Here is a 24,715-nt window from a genome sequence, read left to right on the forward strand (position 1 = left end):
TTATGTCGTATCTTACTGTTGCCTTTTTTAGACTATTTTATAGACAGAACTAGAAATTCTAGTTATATAAAGCTGTACTAGCATAGGCTGGAAAGTAGGTCATTGTTATGGGGAGTATACCAAACTGCCCACTGGTTGCTATAGCAATGACCTACTTTAAGAAACTATTTCTGTTGATTCATGTTGAAATCATCTTTTGGAACCAGCATAAAGAAACACACCGCATGTAATTTTTCCTAATAGCAATAAGGTAGTGATCGCTGGAGGTAAAAAAAAAAATCCTTAAAATGTTTAAAGTGAAGAAATATATTTTCTCACCTAACCCCTCTTCAATTTATTTTGAAGTGCTGCAGTTAGTATTGTAATTAAATAGTATAAGAACTGTTCTTCTCTGTAGGCAATACAATTATGCAGAGGGATATAGTGAGTTTTACTACCCTTTGGCCTATTTAAAAATCAACCTGTTACATGTAGTTAATAGCATTATTAACTGAGCCTTCAAATGGGTATGGTTTCAAGAAAACAGTAAACATGCCAAATTGGATAAGGTCTGAAAATAAGTCCCTATTAAAATTGTACCTTATGCGGGAGTTCCCTGGTGGTCTAGTGGTTAGGATTCTGGGCTTTTGCTGCCGTGGCCCTGGTCAGTCCCTGGTCGGGGAACTGAGATCCCGCAAGCTGCACGGTGGGGTCAAAAAAAAAACGTACCTTATGCAATTTCAATATATTGTATTAAATCATTCCATTCAATGTTGGATTCCTGTTCTTAGGTACATGCATTCGTAATATATAAAGTTTGAAATTGGTGTGTTCTCTGAAACACATTGAATCTGAACTCTCGCAGAACTCATTCTCTTCCCAGTTGAGGGTAAAGGATGAAAAGTTAGACTATAGAGTACCCTTTGAAGTAACATTATTCCTTCAGCACTAAAAAGAAATCTTACCTGTCAATGAGTTGATATTTTGAACTTGGTGTATTGGAGATTTTATGGTATTATCAAGGAAGAGTTATATGCTTAGAGATTAGTTGATTCAGGGTCTTAATTGCACTGTATCTTGTTGTATATATATTCATATTCACATTTGCCTTGCCTTGTGGGAAAGATTTTCATCAAACCTTTGTTCAAAGTCACATTCAGAGAAAGTTAAGAGATCAAGATGATTATGTATATAGATGTAGGCATTAACTAATTCATTATCTTCTGTTGTCATGCCCCAGTATTTACATATAGAAATACATGTTACTTCTTTCAAAACTATAAATTTTTCCCAAGGGAGAATAATTATAACTTCTGCTGAATGAATATCTACCAAGTACTAGTTATTTTATGCTCTTTCTATCCTTTCAGCAGATTTTCAAGACAACTCTATAGGTTATTTTCTACTATTTCTGATCTTTTCAACAAATTGTGTAAGGCACGTGATGAGATTTGTTTGCCAAATGTAGAATCCAAAAGACAGGTAAAGAAAACTGTGTAGTTAGGAGTGAGACACAGATACTTAATTTGAAATCCTTGAGGAGGAGAAGGTGATCTATATATTATAGCTATCATATAACGTACAATCTGAAAGCTTCTCTAGGATGAGGTTATGTCCTTTGAGGGTTTAGGGGATGGAGAAATTACTTTCAGGTGGAAGACTGAAGATTAGTAGAATGTGAACTTAAAGACATGGGAATTGGGAAAGGTACTCCAGGCCAAGGGAAGAGCATGGAGCAAATTCCAGGAGATTGAATGTGTGGGGAAAAGAGAAGTAGTTTGGTTTGGCGGGAGGGAAAGAGGAATGGTAGGAAATGAACCCTGGAACCCTAAGTTAGTCAAACAAAATAATTTGTTCTTTATTCTATAGAGAATGAATTTTTGAAGACCTTTTTACAGGAAAGTGTGCCTCAGGAAGATTTCATATTGTGTATAAAATGGATAAGAGTGGAGAGAGATTGTTGGTAGGCAGAGCCATTTTAAGGCATTGCAGCAAATAATACTGGCAAGAGATAACAAGGGATAGAATTATTGTAGCAAGAATAGAAGTGATAGGAAGGAGGAGAGTAAAAAAATAAATAAATAGCAGTTATATAATCATGCTTACTATGGGTCAGGCACTGTTCTAAGAGCTTCACTTATGTTATTTAATTCTCACAACAATAGTATGATATGGGCCCTGTTACTATTCCAATTTAACAGATGAGGAAATTAGAACTTTTCAGGATTGATTGAGGGATAGTAACTTGTTGCTATCAATTGTTAAATTATGGGACATCTATGGAATGGAATAGTATGAAACCATGAAAATTGATGCCATAGAAGTATGTCTGTTGCTTTGAAAATATGTTCACTATGTGTTAAACCAGGTTTACAGTAAATATAATATTTCTGTTTTGTTCTACTTTGAATGAATATGCTAATTGTCAATTTTATAACTCTTATGACATTTAAAAAAAGTGTATGTTTCTCTCTTCTTTACCCCCACCCCAAACTCCCTCTCCCCAAGGGTAGCTATTATTAATAGCTTGGTGAGTATCCTTCCAGTTAACAAGTAGATATATGCAAAGTAAATTTTATTTTATCAAAATAATATATGCAACAGTTTTAAAAGTCATAGTGCAAAAAGCCTTATAACAAGGACAGCATCACTGATATGTTCTCCTCCATCCTGCTCTTTTTCTCTTCTTCACAAGTCTTTTCTGAAATACCTATTTGAGTCCACTGTATCTCTGCAATCTTTATGTGAAATTATAGTGATATAAACAATAACATCCATGGAAGAAAAACACCATCAATAACATCTATGGGAGAAAAACATCATACCGCAATACAGCTTCTGTTCCTTTGTTTTATGAAGTGCCAAAACAAAATTAACTTTATGGTTGCAAAACTTTTTCCATTGCTTCAGCCCACGTCATTCTGTACAATGTTTGTTTGGTTCATAGAGTATTTATTGAAAAGCATTAAGAACGCTTATTCAGCTTGTGAACAAGAAAGGGAAAAATAAAGGGCTAATTATTAACTAATTCAGGCTTACTTGTTCATTTTATAAATGAATCAGATCCTTTTTTTTTCTTTTCCCATCTGTTGTCTATCATTGACCTGCTTGTACTACATAAAAACTTTTCTACCAAAAAAGTAGAATATGGTGAACTCTTGCTACTTACTACCAGCTCTGGTAGAGAAGATACTGAAACTAATACTACAAAAGAGATTTGAGGATTATCTCTGCCTTGGATTATCCTCCCAGGACATTTTAGTTTTGTACTGTTTAAATTTAAGAAAACTTAAAAATTGCTAGTTCATTCAACTTCTTAATTTTTGATCTGAATACTACAGGCTCTAAAATTTCTTTTGCCAAGCAAATACAGAAAACTAGATGCTTCCCAATAAACATTTATCACCAAACATGATAAGTTATTTATAGTTACAGATAATTCTACAAAACTTAGATACTTTTATATTGCTCTAACAACAAACAACAACAACATTCTCCCTAAAGTATTTACACATTGGCAGTGGTGGGTTGGGATGGGGATTGGGTATTGGGGGGTAACTCCAAACCAAGACAGAAAGGGGATGTGGTGAAATATAAATGTGAGTATATATTTGTTTACGGACAACTGTGAGACTTCCTAAGGTGAAATGGTGGGATGTCTTTAACATCCTCGTGAGTATAGCACTGTGACTTCCCAGGCCCGTAGAGATGATGATTCCTAAAGGGAAAGGAATATCAAACTTGACTAGGTATACTGATGTCACTAATAACTACAGTTGTAGAAAATTAACAAGACTTTCTTGGTGAAATTATGGGATCAGAATGGGCAAAGACAACAAAATGATCTATTCTGAATAATCTTCTAGAAAAATGCTGTCCAGTAGAACTTTCTGCAATGATGGAAGTGTTCTTCACCTGTGCTGTCCAACATGGTAGCTACTAGGCACACATGTAGCTCTTGAGAGGCCTTGAAATGTGGCAAGTGTGACTGAGGAACTGAATTTTTAATTTTAATTAATTTAAATGGCTACATGTGCCTAGTGGCTACCATATTGAACAATGCAGTTCTGAAATATGCCTTTCCATTCATTTTAACCACTCCTTCTCATAAGTAAGACACAATCATTATTCTGAAAGAGCACATGGCCTGTAGAAAAGGCAGATAGATATTTAAGATGAAAAACAAAGAAGAAACAGAGTAGAGAGGAAATAAGATATATCCAGCTGAGAGGAACAGAATCTAGATGAAATATTAGAGAAAATTAACATGAGGCAAACAATGAGGTTGAACCTTCCAGGTATCTGATATCTCTTTTGGATTTGCTCTTGTGGGCTACTCCATTTCTTCCCAATGGAAGATGCAAAGTAAGCAGTCTTCTGCCTCTGCCCCAGAATTTCCCCAGATATCTATTATGCATAAGACTTACTGATAATTATTTCATTGAAAAAAGATCTATAGCTCCACCTGCATCATGAAACCTTTTTTGAAAAAATTAGTCTGGCATTCTCTACACTCAGAGAGTTAATGCCACATAATTTAACGTCTATTTATTATCAAATTCTTTTTCTTTAATTATATTAGAAATTTGAAAATGGGCATTATACTTTCTCTCTCGTACATAGATAATTACGATTGCTCAGAGTGATTAAATAGGATGTTACCTTTTTTTCCAGTAGAAAATGTTCTAGATTTTACAAGGTGGCTTTCCTATATGAACTTGAATTTATTTCACCAAGTTTCAACAATGAGATAAGTTCATTTAATTACTTTATTTCGTTTTTTAAATATTTATTTATTTTTGGCTGTGGTGGGTCATAGTTGTGGCACACGGGCTTCTCTCTAGTTGTGGCGCTCTGGCTCCAGAGCACGTGGGCTCTGCAGTTGCAGTGCATGAGCTCCAGGGTGCTTGGGCTCTGTAGTTGTGGCACGCAGGCTTTCTAGTTGTGGCACACAGGCTCAGTAGTTGAAGTGTGCAGGCTTAGTTGCCGCGCAGCATGTGGGATCTTAGTTCCCCGACCAGGGATCGAGCCTGCATCCCCTGTGTTGGAAGGCGGATTCTTAACTACTGGACCACCAGGGAAGTCCCTACTTTCTTTATATGATTTTTTTTTTTTTTTTTTTTTTGGTGGTACGTGGGCTTCTCACTGCTGTGGCCTCTCCCGTTGCGGAGCACAGGCTCCGGACACGCAGGCTCAGCGGCCATGGCTCACGGGTCCAGCTGCTCCGCGGCATGTGGGATCTTCCCAGACCGGGGCACGAACCCGTGTCCCCTGCATCGGCAGGCGGACTCTCAACCACTGCTCTACCAGGGAAGTCCCTTTATATGATTTTTATGTTTACAAATTAAACTTTGCTAACAGTCACCCGTATTTAATGAAAGTTAGCAATTTAATTTAGGAACTTTATTAAAAAATACTGAGAAATTTGTGCTGTAATTAAAAAAAATTATATGATTTCTGGAAACAGTAATTTCTATATAAGCTGGAAATAATAAGATGATAAGAGGTAAAAAAGGTGATGGGGTGGCATTTCAAATTTTAGAATAACATGATTTTACATTACTTTATATCTTCTAAATATATATTTTGAAGAATTTAAATAATATTTTCCTCTCTCTAGATTTTTGCTTCAGTGTCTTGAAGACCTTGATGCCAATCTGCGAAAATTAAACTCTCGTCTGTTTGTGATTCGTGGACAACCAGCAGATGTGTTTCCCAGGCTTTTCAAGGTTATTGGAAAAATCTTTGCATAAAAAAATAATCTTTTGTCAGAGAAGACACGTATTTGGGGTAAAGTATGGGAAATATAAGTGCTTATAAATGAAATATTGTGGATATTTTCTCTATTTAATAAAAATGTTACACAGTGTAAAATCAGACAGTGAAAAAAATGATTTACAATGAAAAGTTTCTTTCTTCTACCTTAAACTGACAGTTCCCCTCTCAGAAGCAACAACTACTACCAGTTTGTGTATTCATTAGAAGTATTCTTTGCACAAATAAGAATGCATATGTGTATGTGTTTATATACACATATTTGTGTTTGTGTGAATGTTAACCATCCCCCCTTTTTAAAACCAAGGTGAGAACACGCTATGTTATACCATTCTACGCCATGCTTTATTCACATAACCATATATTTATATTTTGGAGATTGTTCCATGTTACCTTCTCAGTCTTCTTTTTTTTTTTTTTAATTTATTTATTTATGTTTGGCTGTGTTGGGTCTTCGTTTCTGTGCGAGGGCTTTCTCCAGTTGCGGCGAGCGGGGGCCACTCTTCATCGAGGTGCACGGGCCTCTCACTGCCGCGGCCTCTCGTTGCGGAGCACAGGCTCCAGACGCGCACACTCAGTAGATGTGGCTCACGGGCCTAGTTGCTCCGCGGCATGTGGGATCTTCCCAGACCAGGGCTCGAACCCGTGTCCCCCGCATTGGCAGGCAGACTCTCAACCACTGTGCCACCAGGGAAGCCCCACTTTCTCAGTCTTTTAAATGGCTTCATAGTACTGCATTGTATAGATATGCTGTTAATTTTTTTTTTAAATTAAAGTATAGTTAACTTACAATATCATTAGTTTCAGGTGTACAACATAGTAATGCAATATTTTTATAGATTACACACCATGCAAAGTTATTATAAAATATTGACTATATTCCCTGAGCTGTATATTATATCCCTGTGACTTATGTATTTTATAACTGGTAGCTTATACCTCTTAATCCCCTTCACCGGTTTCACCCCTACCCCTACCCCACTCCCCTCTGGTATCCACTAATTTGTTCCTTTTTGGTTTTTTAAAATTTATTTATTTATTTGGCTGCTTTGGGTTTTTGTTGCTACGCCCGGGCTTTCTCTAGTTGCAGTGAGTGGGGGCTACTCTTCGTTGCAGTGTACAGGCTGCTCATTGTGGTGGCTTCTCTTGTTGCAGAGCACGGGCTCTAGAGTGCATGCTCAGTAGTTGTGGCACACGGGCTTAATTGCTCCACAGCATGTGGGATCTTCCCGGACCAGGGATCGAACCAGTGTCCCCTGCACTGGCAGGTGGATTCTTAACCACTGCGCCACCAGGGAAGTCCCCACTAATTTGTTCTTTGTATCTGGTGAGCCTATGTCTGTTTTGTTATATTTGTTTGCTTGTTTTTTAGATTCCACATATAAGTGAAAACATACAGTATTTGTCTTTCTCTGTCTGACTTATTTTCACTTATCATAATGCCCTCCAGGTCCATCCACATTGTCACAAATGGCAAGATTTCATTCTTTTTTATGGCTGAGTAATCTTTCAGTTTGTGTGTATGTGTGTGTGTGTGTGTGTGTGTGTGTGTGTGTGTGTGTACATCTTTATCCAGTCATCTGTTGGAGGGCACTTAGGTTGCTTCCATATATTGGATATTGTAAATAATGCTGATATGAACATTGGGGTACATATATCTTTTTGATATAGTGTTTTTGTTTTCTTCAGATAAATACCTAGGAGTGGAATTGCTGGATCATATTACCATATTATCTGTGTTCTATTTTTAATTTTTTGAGGGTATAATTTATTTCACTAGCTTTCTATTGAACATTTAGTTATTTTTCCACAGGCCTTTTGCTAATACAAGTAATGCTGTCAGTGAACATCCTTGTTCACAAAAGAGAAATCTTTGCTCACATGTGCCAGTACATTTGTGGGACAATTCTTGTAAGACTTTCTGAGTCAAAGGGCTGTAACAATTGACATGCTACAAAACTGTAATGTTTTTAACTTGGTAGAATCTTAAAAATCTCCTAATCTTATTTCCCCCTCTTTTTTCCAAATGAAAAAATTAGTCCTAGAGAGATTAAATGAGCTAACCTAGGTCATAAAACTAGCTCATGGAAGTGTTCAGACCAGAAACTGAGTTTTCTGGCTTTGTTAATCTATCCCTTCCTATTTACTACCATTAGTATTCCTAATGTATATCTGTTTTTCTCTTGCAGCTGTTTGATTCATCAAATTTTTATAATAGCATTTTTTCTACTTCTAATGCACAAGAAAACAGTTCCTTTTCCTGAATGAAATATCCACAGTGCTGGGAATCAAACCAACACTACCTAGCCTTTTTTTCAGCAGTGTGAAAGAACCTTTTAATGTTTAGAGTTTGGCTAATACAACTCTAATACAACTCTAATACAAAATTTTCACTAGTTGTAGCTAGTGAAAATTTATTTTATAAAAGTTTTCGGGCTTCCCTGGTGGCACAGTGGTTGAGAGTCTGCCTGCCGATGCAGGGGACACGGGTTCATGCCCCGGTCCAGGAAGATCCCACATGCTGCAGAATGGCTGGGCCCGTGAGCCATGGCCTCTGAGCCTGCACGTCTGGAGCCTGTGCTCTGCAACGGGAGAGGCCACAACAGTGAGAGGCCCGCGTACCGCAAAAAAAAAAAAAAAAGTTTTCTTACTACTGTAGCTACTTAGAGTCAGAATTTAACCAAGGTACATGGAAGAGCTCTGAGAAGAAAGGATATCAAAAACAATGGTGATAGTTTATCAGCATCTCACAAGTATAAAAGTATATGTGAATAACTGCTCAACCCTATCTAAATCCATGTGTTATAAGTAAAATGAATCTTAAGAGGATTTTAAGTACCTTTAAAATAACAAAACATTTACCTGCTTTTAAAAAAATGGTTTAACTCCGCAAGTCTTTTGTGTTCTTTATTTTGAGCTTTCTTCTGCCTGAAGTAACATATTATTGGATCAAACTATCTTCTGTATATAGATGATGTCCTGTCTTGTTACTTTGGCAGAGAGGCAATGGTTTATGCAAGGGCCATAAAATACAGATACGTGAATATACTTTAATATACCTAGAGTGCTTATTATTGTATTCTGATACAGTAGTCTATATAAAATGTCATTTATGAAAACTTTCAGATTTATTTAATATGTCTGAACCATAGAGGGAGTTAATTCCTCTTTTTATTGTATTGATATTTTTATTTTTACTTTTTGTTTAGAGGTACTATATGCATGTGTTTCCAAAAAAGAGCCCAAGAGTATGTACGATAAAAAGCAGGTCTCCTTCTCATCCCTAACCCTTACACCCCCAGCTTCTCTGAGGAGGAAGATTCTTTTGTCAGTAACTAGCTGACTCATTTACATTACTGTCTCTGGTTTTATTATTCTAGTACAGCAGATAGTGAGAACTTTAATAGGTAAATAATCCAGCTTCCCACATTGGAGGTAAAACTGGTTTAGACCTGATAACAGTACCTTTAGTTTACTGGGGTGGAAATAGTGATTTCAGTACTGACGTCTCCTCTAGTGTGCACCTTCTTTCTATAGCATTCACTCATTTAATTCTGTTTATACTAAGTAGATTTAGGAATGGGGCCAGAGCATTTTTATAAACACATTTTTACACACATCTATGTTGGATAAACTTGTTTTTTCTTACGTGTTTTCTACTTAGAATTTTTCTCAGTTAAATTCTAACTTAATATAAGCTGACAACATGGCTTTTTTTTTTTTCTTTTCATGTTCTACTGAATAAATGATAAACTTAGCAGACACTAGCCTAGGCAAAACTTGAATGACAGTATTAATCATAGGTATCTTATATAAATTATTGTTATTATGCAGTTAAATCTTATATCTTCTACATTTGGTGCCAGAGTGATAAGCTACCAAGACCACGCATATTCTAGGGCCTGCAGAAACTTTTTATGAAGAGTTTAAAGTATTGGTTTAAAACATTCCCATTATATCCAAGAGACAGAGACATGTGTCTAAAGTCTTTATAGATGGACACACTGAAGCATAATAAAATGTTTTGTTCAAAATCACAGAATAAATCAAAGAAGGACATATAAAGCCACTAACGTTTCACATGCATAAATTTATATTATGCTTTTTGAGTCATTTTGGATTCTTGCTTTATTATTTCATGGTACATGCTCATTTGAATAAGATAATTCATTCAACAGATATTGATTGAGTGCCTGCTATGTACATGGCAGTGTTCAAGGTGCTGGGGGTATACTGGTGAACCAAACAGAAAAAGTTCCTACCTTCACTGAGCTTACACTATATTGGGAAGCAGGCCAATAATAAGTAAATATGTAATGTCAGGTGGTGATAGGTACTAAAATAAAATGTGGGATAGAAAGTCCCAAGGTGAGGGAAGGATAGTTACTTTATATGGAATCATGGAAGGCCTCACTGATAAGGTAGCCTTTGAGCAAATATATGAAGAGATTGAGCCATGCAGATACCTGGGGTGTGATATATTGAATCCACAAAATTTTGCAGCTTGTTCATCAAAAGGTAGAGTTTATTTTCTCACTCCCTTAAATCTGGGTTGGCCTTATATCTTGTTTTCACTAAGTGCCAAAGGAGATACCGAGTGCCAAAGGAGATACCAAGTTTCAAATCCTAGGCCTCAAGCGACCTTGCAGCTTCTACCTTTGCCCACTTGGAATGCTCCTTGTACCATGTAAGGACTGGGCTAGAATGTCAAATTATGGGAGACCACGTTTAGAGAGAGTGGGCCAACCAACAGCCAGCACCAAGGTCTGAAATGTGTGAGAGAGGTCATTTAGATGCTCTGGCAGCAGCCAAGCTGCCAGCCGACTGCAAGCTTGTGAGTGAGCCCAGGTGAGACCAACAGAAGAACCATCTAGTTAACTGACAGACTTGGAGAATTAATCAGTTGCTTTAAGCTGCTAAGCTACTGCAGTTTGGGGAAAGAGTGTCACAGGCAGAGGGAACAGCAGTTACAAAGGCCCTGATGTGGAAGTGTGCCATGACTTATTTAGGAACAGCAAAGAAGGAGGCCAGTGTGCTCTAGCCAGAGCACAGTGAGTGAAAATAAGACATAAGGTCAGAGAGGTTGCAGGAGCCAGATCACAGGGCTTTACAATGTTAAGGACTTTGGCTTTTAATCTGAGTGAAATGGGATGCCATGGGACATTTCTGAGTAGGGGAGTGACATGATTTCACTTACATTTAAAAGAATCACTCTGACTATAGAGAATAGATATTGGAGAATGGAAATGCTGTAAAGACTTAAGCAGAAAGATCAATTAGGAGACCATGACAGTTATTTGGAAACAAGATGATGGTGACTAGGACTAGAGTAGCAGTAGGGGTGTTGAGAAGTGGTAGGATTTGGGTATATTTTTTAAATAGGACTATAGGGTTTGTTTATATGTGGTATTTGAGAGTCAAGGATGACTGCTAGGTTTTTAGCCTGGGCAAATGACACAGTGGGTTGCCATTTAGTGAGATGAGGAAGACTATATAGGAGGAACAAGTTTAGGGAAAAATCAGGAGTTCACCTTTTTTAACATTTTAAGTTTGAGATGCCTTTTAGACCTCTGAATGTATTTGCTGAGTGGGATTCAAGTCCAGAGCTCAGGGGAGAAGTCTGTACTAAATTTAGGAACCTTAAACATGTAAATTGTGTTTAAAACCCTGAGACTAGATTTATGGAGTAAAGGAAGGAGTAATGGATGGATGCGTGGAAATTTTTAGAGCTTTACCTTTATGTTTGGGTTATTTTGTGAGATAACATTTTTAAATGTAATTATACTACTTTAAATGCTTTCTCCCAGGAAGTTTGTTATTTATAACTTTGTTTTCTAAAAATTTTATGTTTCTTAATTATTTTCACAGTATTACTCACAGTAATACTGTGAGTAATTACTCACAGTATTACTCTTACATTATGGATGTAAGAACTGCACATCCATTTAGTGGTTCATATTATGCCTTCTGAATGGTTAAACAAATAATTGTGATACACAAAAACAGATATGAATCTTAGTGCCTAAAATTGCAAAGTGAATATTCACTCATTTCACATGAATATATTTTAGTACTACATGCAAACTTATTGTTATATTTACTATTGAAATTCAAAGGTTAACCGCGTGTTGCTTAAAATAAAACCGGGGCTAAAGAGTAGATAGGGACTTCCACCTCTGGTTAAGATGTAGAAAGTTGCAGTAGACCAACATTCCTGTCTTAACAATGTGAAGGAAGTAAATATGCCACAATATCATAGGTTTTTTGTTTGTTTTTAACCTATTAGAGAGTTGATGACACAAACCTAAATAAACCAAATTGCATAAAGGGATGAGACTTTCATGGGAAAGAAGAGACCCATGGCTACATCCCTGAAATCACAGCAGGAAGAGAAGGGATTCTACCATAGTTGAGAGTGAAGAGAAACCAGTTGAAATTTTACCAAGCTTTTTGTGGTCATATGTGGGCTGACATGGCAGATTAGAATTTCAGGAAGCCCTAGTCACAGAGTAAGTTTACACCCACTCTCCAGTTCTTTCTTACAGTGCCTTCATGGAGTACCAGTGGCAGTGTGCCAAAGGCTGGAGCGAGGCAGAAGAGAGGAATCCCTCATTGAAGTGCACTGGGCATTCACTTAGTGCAAAGTAGCAGTTCACTGAAGCTGGAGACAGGACATCAGGGTAGAAAGATGCCTCCAGAGGTGTAGAAAATTAGGGGACAGGGCTAGAAAACAGAGAAGTCCTTAGCAACCATAAAGCTGTTGGGTAGACAGCAAAGCAGAGAGAGATGTCCTATAGTTTGTAAAGCTAGTGACTGTGCTGTAAAGCCGAGAGAGACATCTGGAGTCTTGTTAATACTCACATTTCAAGCCCTGTTGAAGAAAAATCTGAATCCTGCCCTCAAAATATTTGAAGCCAGTGGTGAATGAAATTTAATTACAGCAGCAACAAAGCCCAGACCCAGCTCAATTACTGACTCCAGCAATTCAACTTCTATCAGAGCAAAGACGATGCACTTTTCTAGAGATAAATGTTGTTTATTGCGTTTTAGTCTTTTATAACATTGTCTGTTGTATGATCACAAATTATGAGACACATGAAGAAGCAGGAATATGTAACTTGCAATCAAGTAAAAGAAAAACTGTCAGTAGAACCAGTCCCACAGTTGATGCAGATGTTGGGATTAGAATAAAGAAAGGACTTTACAATAATTATGCTGTAGATAGTAGAGGATCTAGTCAACAGGTGAAAAACTATGTAAAGAGATGGTAATTTTAGTACAAAAATGGAAAGTATTAAAAAGAACCAAATGAAACTCCTAGAACTGAAACATGCAATATCAAAAATGAAAATTCATTAATTGGGTTTATCCAGATTGAACAGAGCAGAACAAAAGATCAGTGAAGTTGAAGACAGTATCCCAGCTGAAGCACAAAGAGGAAGAAGATTTTTTTAAAAAGGGAATAGAGTGTCTGAGACTTGTGGAAAAATAGTAAATGGCCTAACATATCCATAATTGTAGACCTATAAAAAAGAGGGAGAGAGAGATTGGGACAGAAAAAAAATATTTGAAGAGATAATTGAGTTTCCAAAATTGATGGACGATATCAACCTACAGTGCCAAGAAGCTCAACAAACCCCAAACAGCATAAACATAAAGGAAACCACATCTTACCACATCATAATCAATTAACTGAAAACCAAAGATAGAAAAATTTATAAGCAGCCAGAAGAGAAAGGACATATTCAGGGAACCACAGTAAGAGTGTTCAATGGTTTCTTATTAAAAAGAAAAGTCCAGAAGACAATGGAATGGCATTTTTAAAAAGCTAGAAATAGTAAAAATATTCATTTTTTTAAAAGAGAAGGCACAATGAAGGCATTTTCAGTCAGACAAATGCAGAGAGAATTTATTTCCATCAGATCTATACTATAAGAAATATTAAAAGGGGACTTCCCTGGTGGCACAGTGGTTAAGAATCTGCCTGCCAGTGCAGGGGACATGGGTTCAATCCTTGGTCTGGGAAGATCCCGCATGACTCGGAGCAACTAACCCCTTGTGCCACAATGACTGAGCCTGCGCTCTAGAGCCTGTGAGCCACAACTACAGAGCCCATGTGCCACAACTACTGAAGTCCATGCGCCACAATTACTGAAACCCGTGCACCTAGAGCCTGTGCTCCACCAACAAGAGAAGCCACTGCAATAAGAAGCCCACACACTGCAACAAAAAGTAGCCCCCCTTTGCCACAACTAGAGAAAGCCCGTGTGCAGCAATGAAGACCCAACACAGCCAAAAATAAATAAATAAATAAATTTATTTATTTTTAAAAGAAATATTAAAGGAAGTTCTGCTAGGTAAAAGAAAATAATTCTAGGCTAAAGACAGAATCTTCAAAGAAGAAGAGCACTAAAAATATGGGTAAATATAAAAGACCACTTTTTTTTTAGTTATGTATATTAATATATCCTATTTTCCTTTAAAAAGACCATTGACAGGTTAAAACCAGCTAATATTGATAAATTGTAGGGAATAATATGAATATAGTGGGGCTTGAAACATATATAGAAATAAAATCTGTAACAAGATCACACAAGGTAGGAAGAAGGTAAATAGAAGTATGTGTAAATTCTTACATTATTCAAGTGTAATATATTATTTGAAGGTAGACTGTGATAACAATACATATTGTGATCTAAAATAACCCAAAGAGCTATTTCTAAAAAGTTAATAGAGGAATTTTAAATGGAATACTAAAAATATTACTCATTCAAATGAAGGCAGGTAGGGGGCACAGAGGAGTAAAAGAAGAGATGGGCAAACGGAGAACTTACCAACATGATAAAATTAAACACAACTATATCAATAATTATATTAAATGTAAGTGGTCTTTTTTAAACTCTCCATTTAAAAGACAGTTTATCAGACTACATAAAAAGACAAGCAAGAACAAACTATATGCTGATTAGAAGAGACACTTTAAATATGAAGAAACATAGTTTGAAATAAAAGAGACTGAGAAAGATGTACTTTGTAAGAAGTAAGATAAAGAAGTAGAATTCAAGACAAAATTACCACAGATGAAGAGTAAAGTCTCACATCAAAAATATATAACCTGGACTTCCCTGGTGGCGTAGTAGTTAAGAATCCGCCTGGCAAGGCAGGGGACACGGGTTCCTTCCCTGGTCCGGGAAGAGCCCACATGCTGTGGAGCAGCTAAGCCCATGCACCACAACTACTGAGCCTGCACTCTAGAGCCCGTGAGCCACAACTACTGAGCCCACATGCCACGACTACTGAAGCCCACGTGCCTAGAGCCCATGTTCCACAAGAGAAGCCACCACAATGAGAAGCCTGGACACCACAACGAAGAGTAGCCCTGGCTTTCCACAACTAGAGAAAGCATGCACACAGCAACGAAGACCCAATGCAGCCAAAAAGAAAGAAGGAAAGAAATGTATTAAAAGAAAAAGTATAACCATCATGAATATGTATTATCTACTAATAGCATAAAAACACATGAATCTCAAACTGATAAAACTAAAAGGAGAAATAGATAAATTCATAATCATAGTTGGTGATTTTTACATCTCATTTATTGATTATACAAAAACTAATAAAGATATGGATGATATGAATAACACTATGAAATCAATTTGATGTAACTGATATTTGTAGAACACTACACCCAAGAACTAGAGGATGCACATTATTTTCTTGTGCATATGAAACATTTACCAAGATAGACCATATGTTCAGTCGCAAAACAGTTATCAACAGATTTCAAGACTGAAATCTTACAGAATAATATTCTCTGACTTCAACAGAATTAAATTAAAATGAATAGCAAAAATGTGTTCTTTCCAAGAAGTTTGATTGAATTACTGTATACATTTACTGTCCTATGTGACAGTTTTATCATTGTTAGAGATTTCAGTAATTAAAATGGGAAACAGAAGCTTAGGTTATTTTCCTTATCAAAACTATGTTCATTGGAGCCACAATATTATGGTTTTTGTGCTCATGTACATTGCATGTCTTAAGCTGAGTGCAGTTTAGGGGATCCTTTCTAATTACAGGAAGGTGCTTCTTTCCTTCAACACTGTGATCTGACATGTGACAAATCTGTACTATACACTATGTAAATGGCTAACAAGTGAATTGCAAACCAACTGAATGTACAAATCTTAGTGCTGGTGCTGAAATCTCTTCAGAATAGAAGAAATCAGAATAGCTGAAATCTCTTCATCATGATCTCAAAGTTTGTTTCAAAATTTGCAGGCATCAGGTGTCAATCAACACTGAAGATGAAACAGTAATGAATGTTGAATTCTCATGCTTTAGGTGTAGTTCCTTATTAGAGTTTTTGGTTCTCTGCTATTTTTACCATACTGTTTCATTTAAATTTCCTATAGGCTAACTTCATTTGTGCGATTGAAATAAAATTGCAGTATATAAAAAATAAGTAAAATTTAAAATAAAATGAATAGCAAGAGAATAGCAAATCTTTGTAACTGAATGATAATGGAAATATGGTATATCAAACATACCGTATTTGAATACGGTATATCAAAATTTATGAGATTCAGCTATAGTAGTGCTTAGAGGAAAATTAATAGCTTTCAATACTCTATTAGAAAAGAATCAAAGAACTAAGTTTCTACCTTAAAAAATAGAGAAAGAACAAATTAAACCAATAGTAGAAGAAAGGAGATAATAAGGAGAGGAATGGAAATCAATGAAACTGAAAGCAGACAAACAATAGAGAAAATAAACATGGAATGAACAATTTCTTGTCTCTCGGCTCCAAATCCACCCTTCTTTGCCCTGCTTTGTGATACTGAAGCTGGATGCTGTAAACTTTCTTCCTTTGCTGGCTGGCTTGATTTTAGGTTTTGTCAGTAGAAATTGCTGTTGGTTCTTTGTAAGGTCACAGCAGGAGAGAAGGGGCTTTCTTTTTGGTATCTTTATACTTTTTTTCCTAGCACCTTAGCCAGCAAATGAGCATGTGGGAGGACCAGTAGCACTTACCTCAGTAGCCCTCACCTCAGTAGCCCTCCTGGACAAGCTCCAGCTCATTCACACCCTCTGGCATATTTCTCTGCCATGTAGTGGACTGATTCTACAGATCAGCTCCAGTCAGCCCATACCCTGCAGGAAGTTTCTCAGCCACCAACTGGGCTGTTCCTAGGAACCAGCTCTGGCCCTAGCCCTCTGGCAGGTTTCTTCGCTACAGGGAAGGTTGTTCTTGAGTCAGCACACCCCATACAATGAGGTGTGAATCTCTGCAGCAGGGAAGAAAGGGAACTTTCTTAATTCATTGCTTAATTATTTTCCCTCCATTTAGAGGTGGTAGCTGCTTTTGGACACCTTAGAACAATACTATCCAACAGAAGCTACATGTGTAATTTAAAATTTTCTAATAGCCACCTTTAAAAAAGGAAAATGTGAAGTTAATTTTTTAGATTTATTTAACACTGTATGTCTAAAATATTATCTTTTCAGTATAAAATCATTACAAAACAAACTATTTTAACCTTTTTTTATATGAAGTCTTTAAAATCCACTGCATATTTTATGCTTATAACACATCTCCATTCCAACTAGCCACATTTCAAGTGCTCAGAACCCACTTCAGTGGCAAGTGGTTATCTACCATATTGGACAGTATATAGCCTTAACTCTTCTTTTACTTGCTGACAATTCTTCAGGTTAAATTTTCCCTGTTCAAATTACTAATGTGGTTTCTGTCTACTGACTGAACTCTGATTGATTCAGAGTTCAGTTTTCTTTTGAAAAGATTAATAAAATTGATAAACTCCTAGCAATACTGATCAGGGCCAAAAAGGGAGAAAACACAAATTACCTTAATCAAGAATAAAAAAGGGGACATCACGAGAGAGTCTCTACACTTTAAAAACATAATAAAGGATATTGTAAACATCATAATACCAATATATTGTACAACTAAGATGAAATGAAAAATATTCTTGAAAAGTGCAACTTACTAAAATTCTCAGAAGAAAGAGAAAGAAAAATTGAATAGCCCTCTCTTAAAGAAATTGCATTTGTAATTATAAAAACCTTCCAATAAGTAAAACTGCAGTTCCCAGGTGGCTTTACTTGTGAATTCTACCACATATTTAAGAAAGAAATAATACCAGTCTTATGACACTCTTTCAGAAAACAGAGGATAATATTGGGCACACTGAACTTGTTTATGAGGCCAGCATAACTCATACCAAAACCTGATGAACTTTTAAGAAAGAAAAAAAAAGTATAGCCAAGTGTCCCCCATAACACACACTCAGATATCCTTAATATATCAACAAATAGAATTTAGCAATATTTTAAAATAATACTACATCATGATCAGTGGGGTTTATTTCAAGAATACAAAGTTGGTTCAACATTATAAAATTAACAAGCCTATTAATGGAGTAAAGGACAGGGTATTATGATTGTCTCAGTAGATGAAGAAAAATCATTTGACAGAAGTCAACACCCATTTATAATTTTTAAAAACTTTATGCAAACTATATGCAAACTAGGAATAGAAAATTGATAAATATCAATTTGGTAAGGATTGTCCACAAAAAGCATAGCTAACATCATACTTAATTGTGAAACATTGAATGCTTTACACCTAAGATAGGGAGCAAAGCAAGGATATTCACTTTCACCACCTACTGAAAAGTCTAGCCAGTGTAATTAAGAGTAGATAATTAACTTACCAGCTCTCCCTCACCCCCATATCCTCTATCATAGCATCCTATTTTTTTTCTAATAGTTATTATATATTTAATTATTTATTTACCTCTGTAAGTTCCTCAGTAAGTTCCAGGAGGGAGGAGTAGAATTGCTTCACAATACTGTGTTTCTGTTGCATGAAAAAGTGAATCAGCCATATGCATACACATGTCCCCATATCCCCTCCCTCTTGAGCCTCCTTCCCATCCTCCCTATCCCACCTCTCTAGGTCATTGCAAAGCACTGAGCCGATCTCCCTGTGCTATGCTGCTGCTTCCCACCAGCCAACTATTTTACATTTGGTAGTATATATATGTCAATGGTACTCTCACTTCACCCCAGCTTTGCCCTCCCACCCCATGTCCTCAAGTCCATTTTCTGTGTCTACCTCTTTATTCCTGCCCTGCAACTAGGTTCATCAGTACCACTTTTTTTTTTTTTTAGATTCCATATATATGTGTTAGCATACAGTATTTGTTTTTCTGACTTCACGCTGCATGACAGTCTCTAAGTCTATCCACCTCACTACAAATGACTCAATTTCATTTCTTTTTATGGCCGAGTAATATTCCATTGTATATATGTGCCATATCTTCTTTATCCATTCATTTGTCGATGGACATTTAGGTTGGTTCCATGTCCTGGCTATTGTAAATAGTGCTGCAATAAACATTGTGGTACATGTCTCTTTTTGAATTATGGTTTTCTCAGGGTATATGCCCAGTAGTGGGATTGCTGGGTCATATGGTAGTTCTATTTTTAGTTTTTTAAGGAACCTCTGTACTGTTTTCCATAGTGGTTGTATCAGTTTACATTCCCACCAACAGTGTGGGAGGGTTCCCTTTTCACCACACCCTTTCCAGCATTTATTGTTTCTAGATTTTTTGATAATGGCCATTCTGACTGGCATGAGGTGATACCTCATTGTAGTTTTGATTTGCATTTCTCTAATAATTAGTGATGTTGGGCATCTTTTCATGTGCCTCTTGGCCATCTGTATGTCTTCCTTGATGAAATGTCTGTTTAGGTCTTCTGCCCATTTTTTAACTGGATTGTATGTTTTTTTGATATTGAGCTCCATGAGCTGTTTGTATATTTTGGAGATTAATCCTTTGTCTGTTGTTTCACTTGCAAATATTTTCTCACATACTGAGGGTTGTCTTTTTGTCTTGTTTATTTTTCCTTTGCTTGCAAAAGCTTTTAAGTTTAATTAAGTTCCATTTGTTTATTTTTGTTTTTATTTCCTTTACTCTAGGAGGTAGGTCAAAGATCTTGCAGTGGCTTATGTCAAAGAGTGTTTTTCCTATGTTTTCCTCCAAGAGTTTTATAGTGTCTGGTCTTACATTTAAGTCTTTAATCCATTTGGAGTTTATTTTTGTGTATAGTGTTAGGGAGTGTTCTAATTTCATTCTTTTACATGTAGCTATCCAGTTTTCCCAGCACCACTTATTGAAGAGGCTGTCTTTTCTCTTTGTCATAAATTAGGTGTCCATATGTGCGTGGGTTTATCTCTGGGCATTCTGTCTTGTACCATTGATCTATATTTCTGTTTTTGTGCCAGTACCATACTGTCTTGAGTACTGTAGCTTTGTGGTGTAGTTTGAAGTCAGGGAGCCTGATTCCTCCAACTCCGTTTTTCTTTCTCAAGGTTGCTTTGGCTATTCGAGGTCTTTTGTGTTTCCATACGAATTGTAAGATTTTTTGTTCTGATTCTGTGAAGAATGCCATTGGTAGTTTGATAGGGATTGCATTGAATCTGTAGATTGCTTTGGGTAGTATAGTCATTTTCACAGTATTGATTCTTCCAATCCAAGAACATGGTATATTTCTCCATCTGTTCATGTTATCTTTTATTTCTTTCATCAGTGTTTTATAGTTTTCTGAGTACAAGTCTTTTGCCTCCTCAGGCAGGTTCATTCCTAGGTATTTTATTCTTTTTGTTGCAGTGGTAAATGAGAGTGTTTCCTTAATTTCTCTTTCTGATTTTTCATTGTTGGTGTATAGGAATGCCAGAGATTTCTGTGCATTAATTTTGTATCCTGCAACCTTACCAAATTCACTGATTAGTTCTAGTAGTTTTCTGGTGGCATCTTTAGCATTTTCTAGGTATAGTATCATGTCATTGGCAAACAGTGGCAGTTTTACTTCTTCTTTTCTAATTTGTATTCCTTTTATTTCTTTTTCTTCTCGGATTGCTGTGGCTAGGACTTCCAAAACTATGTTGAATAAGAGTAATGGGAGTAGACATCCTTGTCTTGTTCCTGATCTTAGTGGAAATGCTTTCAGTTTTTCACCATTGAATATGATGCTTACTGTGGGTTTGTCATGTATGGCCTTTACTATGTTGAGGTAGGTTCCCTCTATGCCCATTTTCTGGAGAGTTTTTATCATAAATGGGTGTTGAATTTTGTCGAAAGCTTTTTCTGCATCTATTGAGATGACCATATGGTTTTTATTCCTTAATTTGTTAATGTGGTGTATCACATTGACTGATTTGTGTATATTGAAGAATCCTTGCATCCCTGGGATAAATCCCACTTGATCATGGTGTATCATCCTTTTAATGTATGATTGGATTCAGTTTGCTGGTATTTTGTTGAGGATTTTTGCATCTATGTTCATCAGTGATATTACTCTATAATTTTCTTTTTTTGTGATACCTTTTTCTGGTTTTGGTATCAGGATGATGGTGGCTTCGTATAATTAATTTGGGAGTGTTTCTCCCTCTGAAATTTTTTGGAAGAGTTTGAGAAGGATTGGTGTTAGCTTTTCTCTAAATGTTTGATAGAATTCGCCTGTGAAGCCATCTGGTCCTGGACTTTTGTTTGTTGGAAGATTTTTAATTATGGTTTCAATTTCATTACTTGTGATCGGTCTGTTTATATTTTCTAATTCTTCCTGGTTCAGTCTTGGAAAATTGTACCTTTCCAAGAATTTGTCCATTTCTTCGTGGTTGTCCATTTTATTGGCATATAGTTGTTGCAGAGTCTCTTATAATCCTTTGTATTTCTGCAGTGTCAGTTGTGATTTCTCCTTTTTCATTTCTTTTTTTAAAAATTTATTTATTTTATTTATTTATTACCTTTGGCTCTGTTGGGTCTTTGTTGCTGTGCGCGGGCTTCCTCTAGTTGTGGCGAATGGGTGCTGCTCTTTGTTGTGGTGCACGAGCTTCTCATTGCGGTGGCTTCTCTTGTCATGGAGCCCGGGCTCTAGAGTGCAGGCTCAGTAGTTGTGGTGCACAGGCTTAGTTGCTCTGCGGCATGTGGGATTTTCCCAGACCAGAACTCAAACCTGTGTCCCCTGCATTGGCAGGTGGATTCTTAACCATTGTGCAACCAGGGAAGCCCCTCCTTTTTCATTTCTAATTTTATTGATTTACATCCTCTCCCTTTCTTCCTTGATGAGTCTGGCTACGGGTTTATCAATTTTGTTTATCTTCTCAAAGAACCAGCTTCTAGTTTTATTGATCTTTGCTATTGTTTTGTTTCTATTTCATTTTTTTCTGCTCTGATCATTATGACTTCTTTCCTTCTACTGACTTTGGGTTTTCTTTGTTCTTCTTTATCTAGTTGTTTTAAGTGTAGGGTTAGATTGTTTATTTGAGATGTTTGTTTCTTGAGGTGAGATTGTATTGCTATAAACTTCCCTCTTAGGACTGCTTTTGCTGCATCCCATAGGTTTCGGGTCCTCGTGTTTTTGTTGTCATTTGTTTCTATGTATTTTTTTAATTTCTTCTTTGATTTCTTCAATGATCTCTTGGTTATTTAGTAGTGCACTGTTTAGCTTCCATGTATTTGTGGTTTTTTTCCTGTAATTGATTTCCAATCTCATAGCGTTGTGGTCAGAAAAGGTGTATGATATGATTTCAGTCTTCCTAAATTTTCCAAGGCTTAATTTGTGACCCAAGATGTGGTCTATTCTGGAGAAGTTCCATATGCACTTGAGAAGAAAGTATATCCTGCCACTTTTGGGTGGAGTGTTCTATAAATATCAGTTAGATATATCTGGTCTATTGTATCATTTAAAGCTTGTGTTTCGTTATTTATTTTCTGTTTGGATTATCTGTCCATTGGTGTAAGTGGGGTGTTAAAGTCCCCTGCTATTATTGTGTTACTGTCGAATTCTCCTTTCAGGGTTGTTAGCATTTGCCTTATTTATTGAGGTGCTCCTGTGTTGGAGCATAAACATTTATAATTGTTATATCTTCTTCTTGGATTGATCCTTTGATCATTATGTAGTGTCCCTCCTTTCCTCTTGTAACAGTCTCTATTTTATCTGATATGAGTATTGCTACCCAGCTTTCTTGATTTCCATTTGCATGGAATATCTTTCTCCATCCCTTCACTTTCAGCCTGTATGTGTCCCTAGGTCTGAAGTGGGCCTCTTTTAGACAGCACGTATATGGGTCTTGTTTTTGTATCTATTCAGCCAGTCTCTGTCTTTTGGTTGGGGCATTTAGTACATTTACGTTCAAGGTTATGATCGATATGTATGTTCCTATTACCATTTTCTTAATTGTTTTGGGTTTGTTTTTGTGGGTCTTTTTCTTCTCTTGTGTTTCCCACCTAGAGAAATTTCTTTAGCATTTGTTGTAAAGCTGGTTTGGTGGTGCTGAATTCTCTTAGCTTTTGCTTGTCTGAAAAGCTTGTGACTTCTCCATCGAATCTGAATGAGAGCCTTGCCGGGTAGAGTAATCTTGGTTGTAGGTTTTTCTCTTTCATCACTTTAAGTATATCCTGCCACTCCTTTCTGGCCTGTAGAGTTTCTGCTGAAAAATCAGCTGATAACCTTATGGGGATTCCTTTGTATGTTAGTTTTTGTTTTTCCCTTGCTGCTTTTAATATTTTTTCTTTGAATTTAATTTTTGTTAGTTTGATTAATATGTGTCTCGGTGTGTTTTTCCTACAGTTTATCCTGTATGGGACTCTCTGTGCTTCCTGGGCTTGGGTGACTATTGCCTTTCCCATGTTAGGGAAGTTTTCAACTATAATCTCTTCAGATATTTTCTCAGAGCCTTTCTTTTTCTCTTCTACTTCTGGGACCCCTATGATCCAAATATTGGTTCATTTAGTGTTGTCCCAGAGGCCTCTGAGATTGTCTTCAATTCTTTACATTCTTTTTTCTTTATTCTGCTCCTCAGCAGTTATTTCCACCCTTTTGTCTTCCAGCATACTTATTCGTTCTTCTGCCTCAGTTATTCTGCTATTGATTCCTTCTAGTGTATTTTTCATTTCAGTTATTGTGTTGTTCATCTGTTTGTTTGGTCTTTTAGATCTTTGTTAAACATTTCTTGTATTTTCTCAATCTGTACCTCCTTTCTATTTCCGAGATTCTGGATCATCTTTACTATCATTACTCTGAATTCTTTTTCAGGTAGATTGCCTATTTCCTCTTCATTTATTTGATCTTGTAGGTTTTTACCTTGATCCTTAATCTGTGACATATTTTTTTGCCATCTCATTTTTTTTTTTTTTTTATGAGTGGGATTGTGTTCCTTTCTTACTGGTTGTTTGGCCTGAGGCTTCCAACACTGGAGTTTGTAGGCTATTGGGTAGAGCTGGGTCTTGGTGCTGAGATGAGGAACTCCATGAGACCTCCTCACTCGGATGAATATTCCCTGGGGTCTGAGATTCTCTGTTAGTCCAGTGGTTCGGACTCGGAGTTCCCACCACAGGAGCTTCAGCCTGTCCCCAGGCTCATGAACCAAGATCCTGCAAACCTCCTGGGGCAGCAAAAAAAATAAAAAGATAAAAAATAACAAAGTAAAAAATAAAATTAGACTAGGAAACTAAGAGATATTTTAGGAAGAATATAAAAGTAAAAATATAGATGAATCAACAACGAGAAGGTACATCAGTACCACAGTAGTAAAAAAGAGGAGGAGGGAAAAGAACAAAAATAGTGGGGGTGCCAGGAGAGGCCTTGGCTCTGGAGGGTGGGGCCTAAGCAAGGGTGAGGTTTGGATGGTGGGCCAGGCCAATGCACAGGACCCACAGGGCTGGAAAAGGCCGTGGGGGGTGGAGCTTAGGCTCAAGGAACAGAAGGGGCCCAGGCATGCCCCCAACCCCTGGTCTCAGAGGTCAGGGGACCTCACCTGGGAGCCCAGCAGGCTTCCTGGGCTCGAGTGGGTGGGGCAAATGCCCTCCTCTCCTGTCCTGCTCCTCTTGTCTGGGAGGGCCCCTGCCGCCTGCCTCTCCTGATCTCCCCGGCC

General features: G+C 36.9%; 1 protein-coding gene across 4 annotated transcripts in view; it reads left to right on the forward strand.

Annotated features, from left to right (window-relative positions):
* Positions 1–24,715, forward strand: part of CRY1 (cryptochrome circadian regulator 1) — a 93,656-nt gene that overhangs the window by 53,765 nt on the left and 15,176 nt on the right. For 3 of the 4 annotated variants that reach the window (XM_060305636.2, XM_030856162.3, XM_030856163.3), the window contains exon 2: positions 5,600–5,708. In XM_060305636.2, coding sequence (XP_060161619.1) covers positions 5,600–5,708 — 109 coding nt within the window. Of the gene's footprint in view, positions 1–5,599; positions 5,770–24,715 lie in introns of all 4 variants that reach the window. The other variant, XM_030856164.3, reaches the window with a different exon arrangement.

The sequence above is a fragment of the Globicephala melas genome, chromosome 10, assembly GCF_963455315.2.
Source record: "Globicephala melas chromosome 10, mGloMel1.2, whole genome shotgun sequence".
Classification (NCBI taxonomy): Eukaryota; Metazoa; Chordata; class Mammalia; order Artiodactyla; family Delphinidae; genus Globicephala; species Globicephala melas.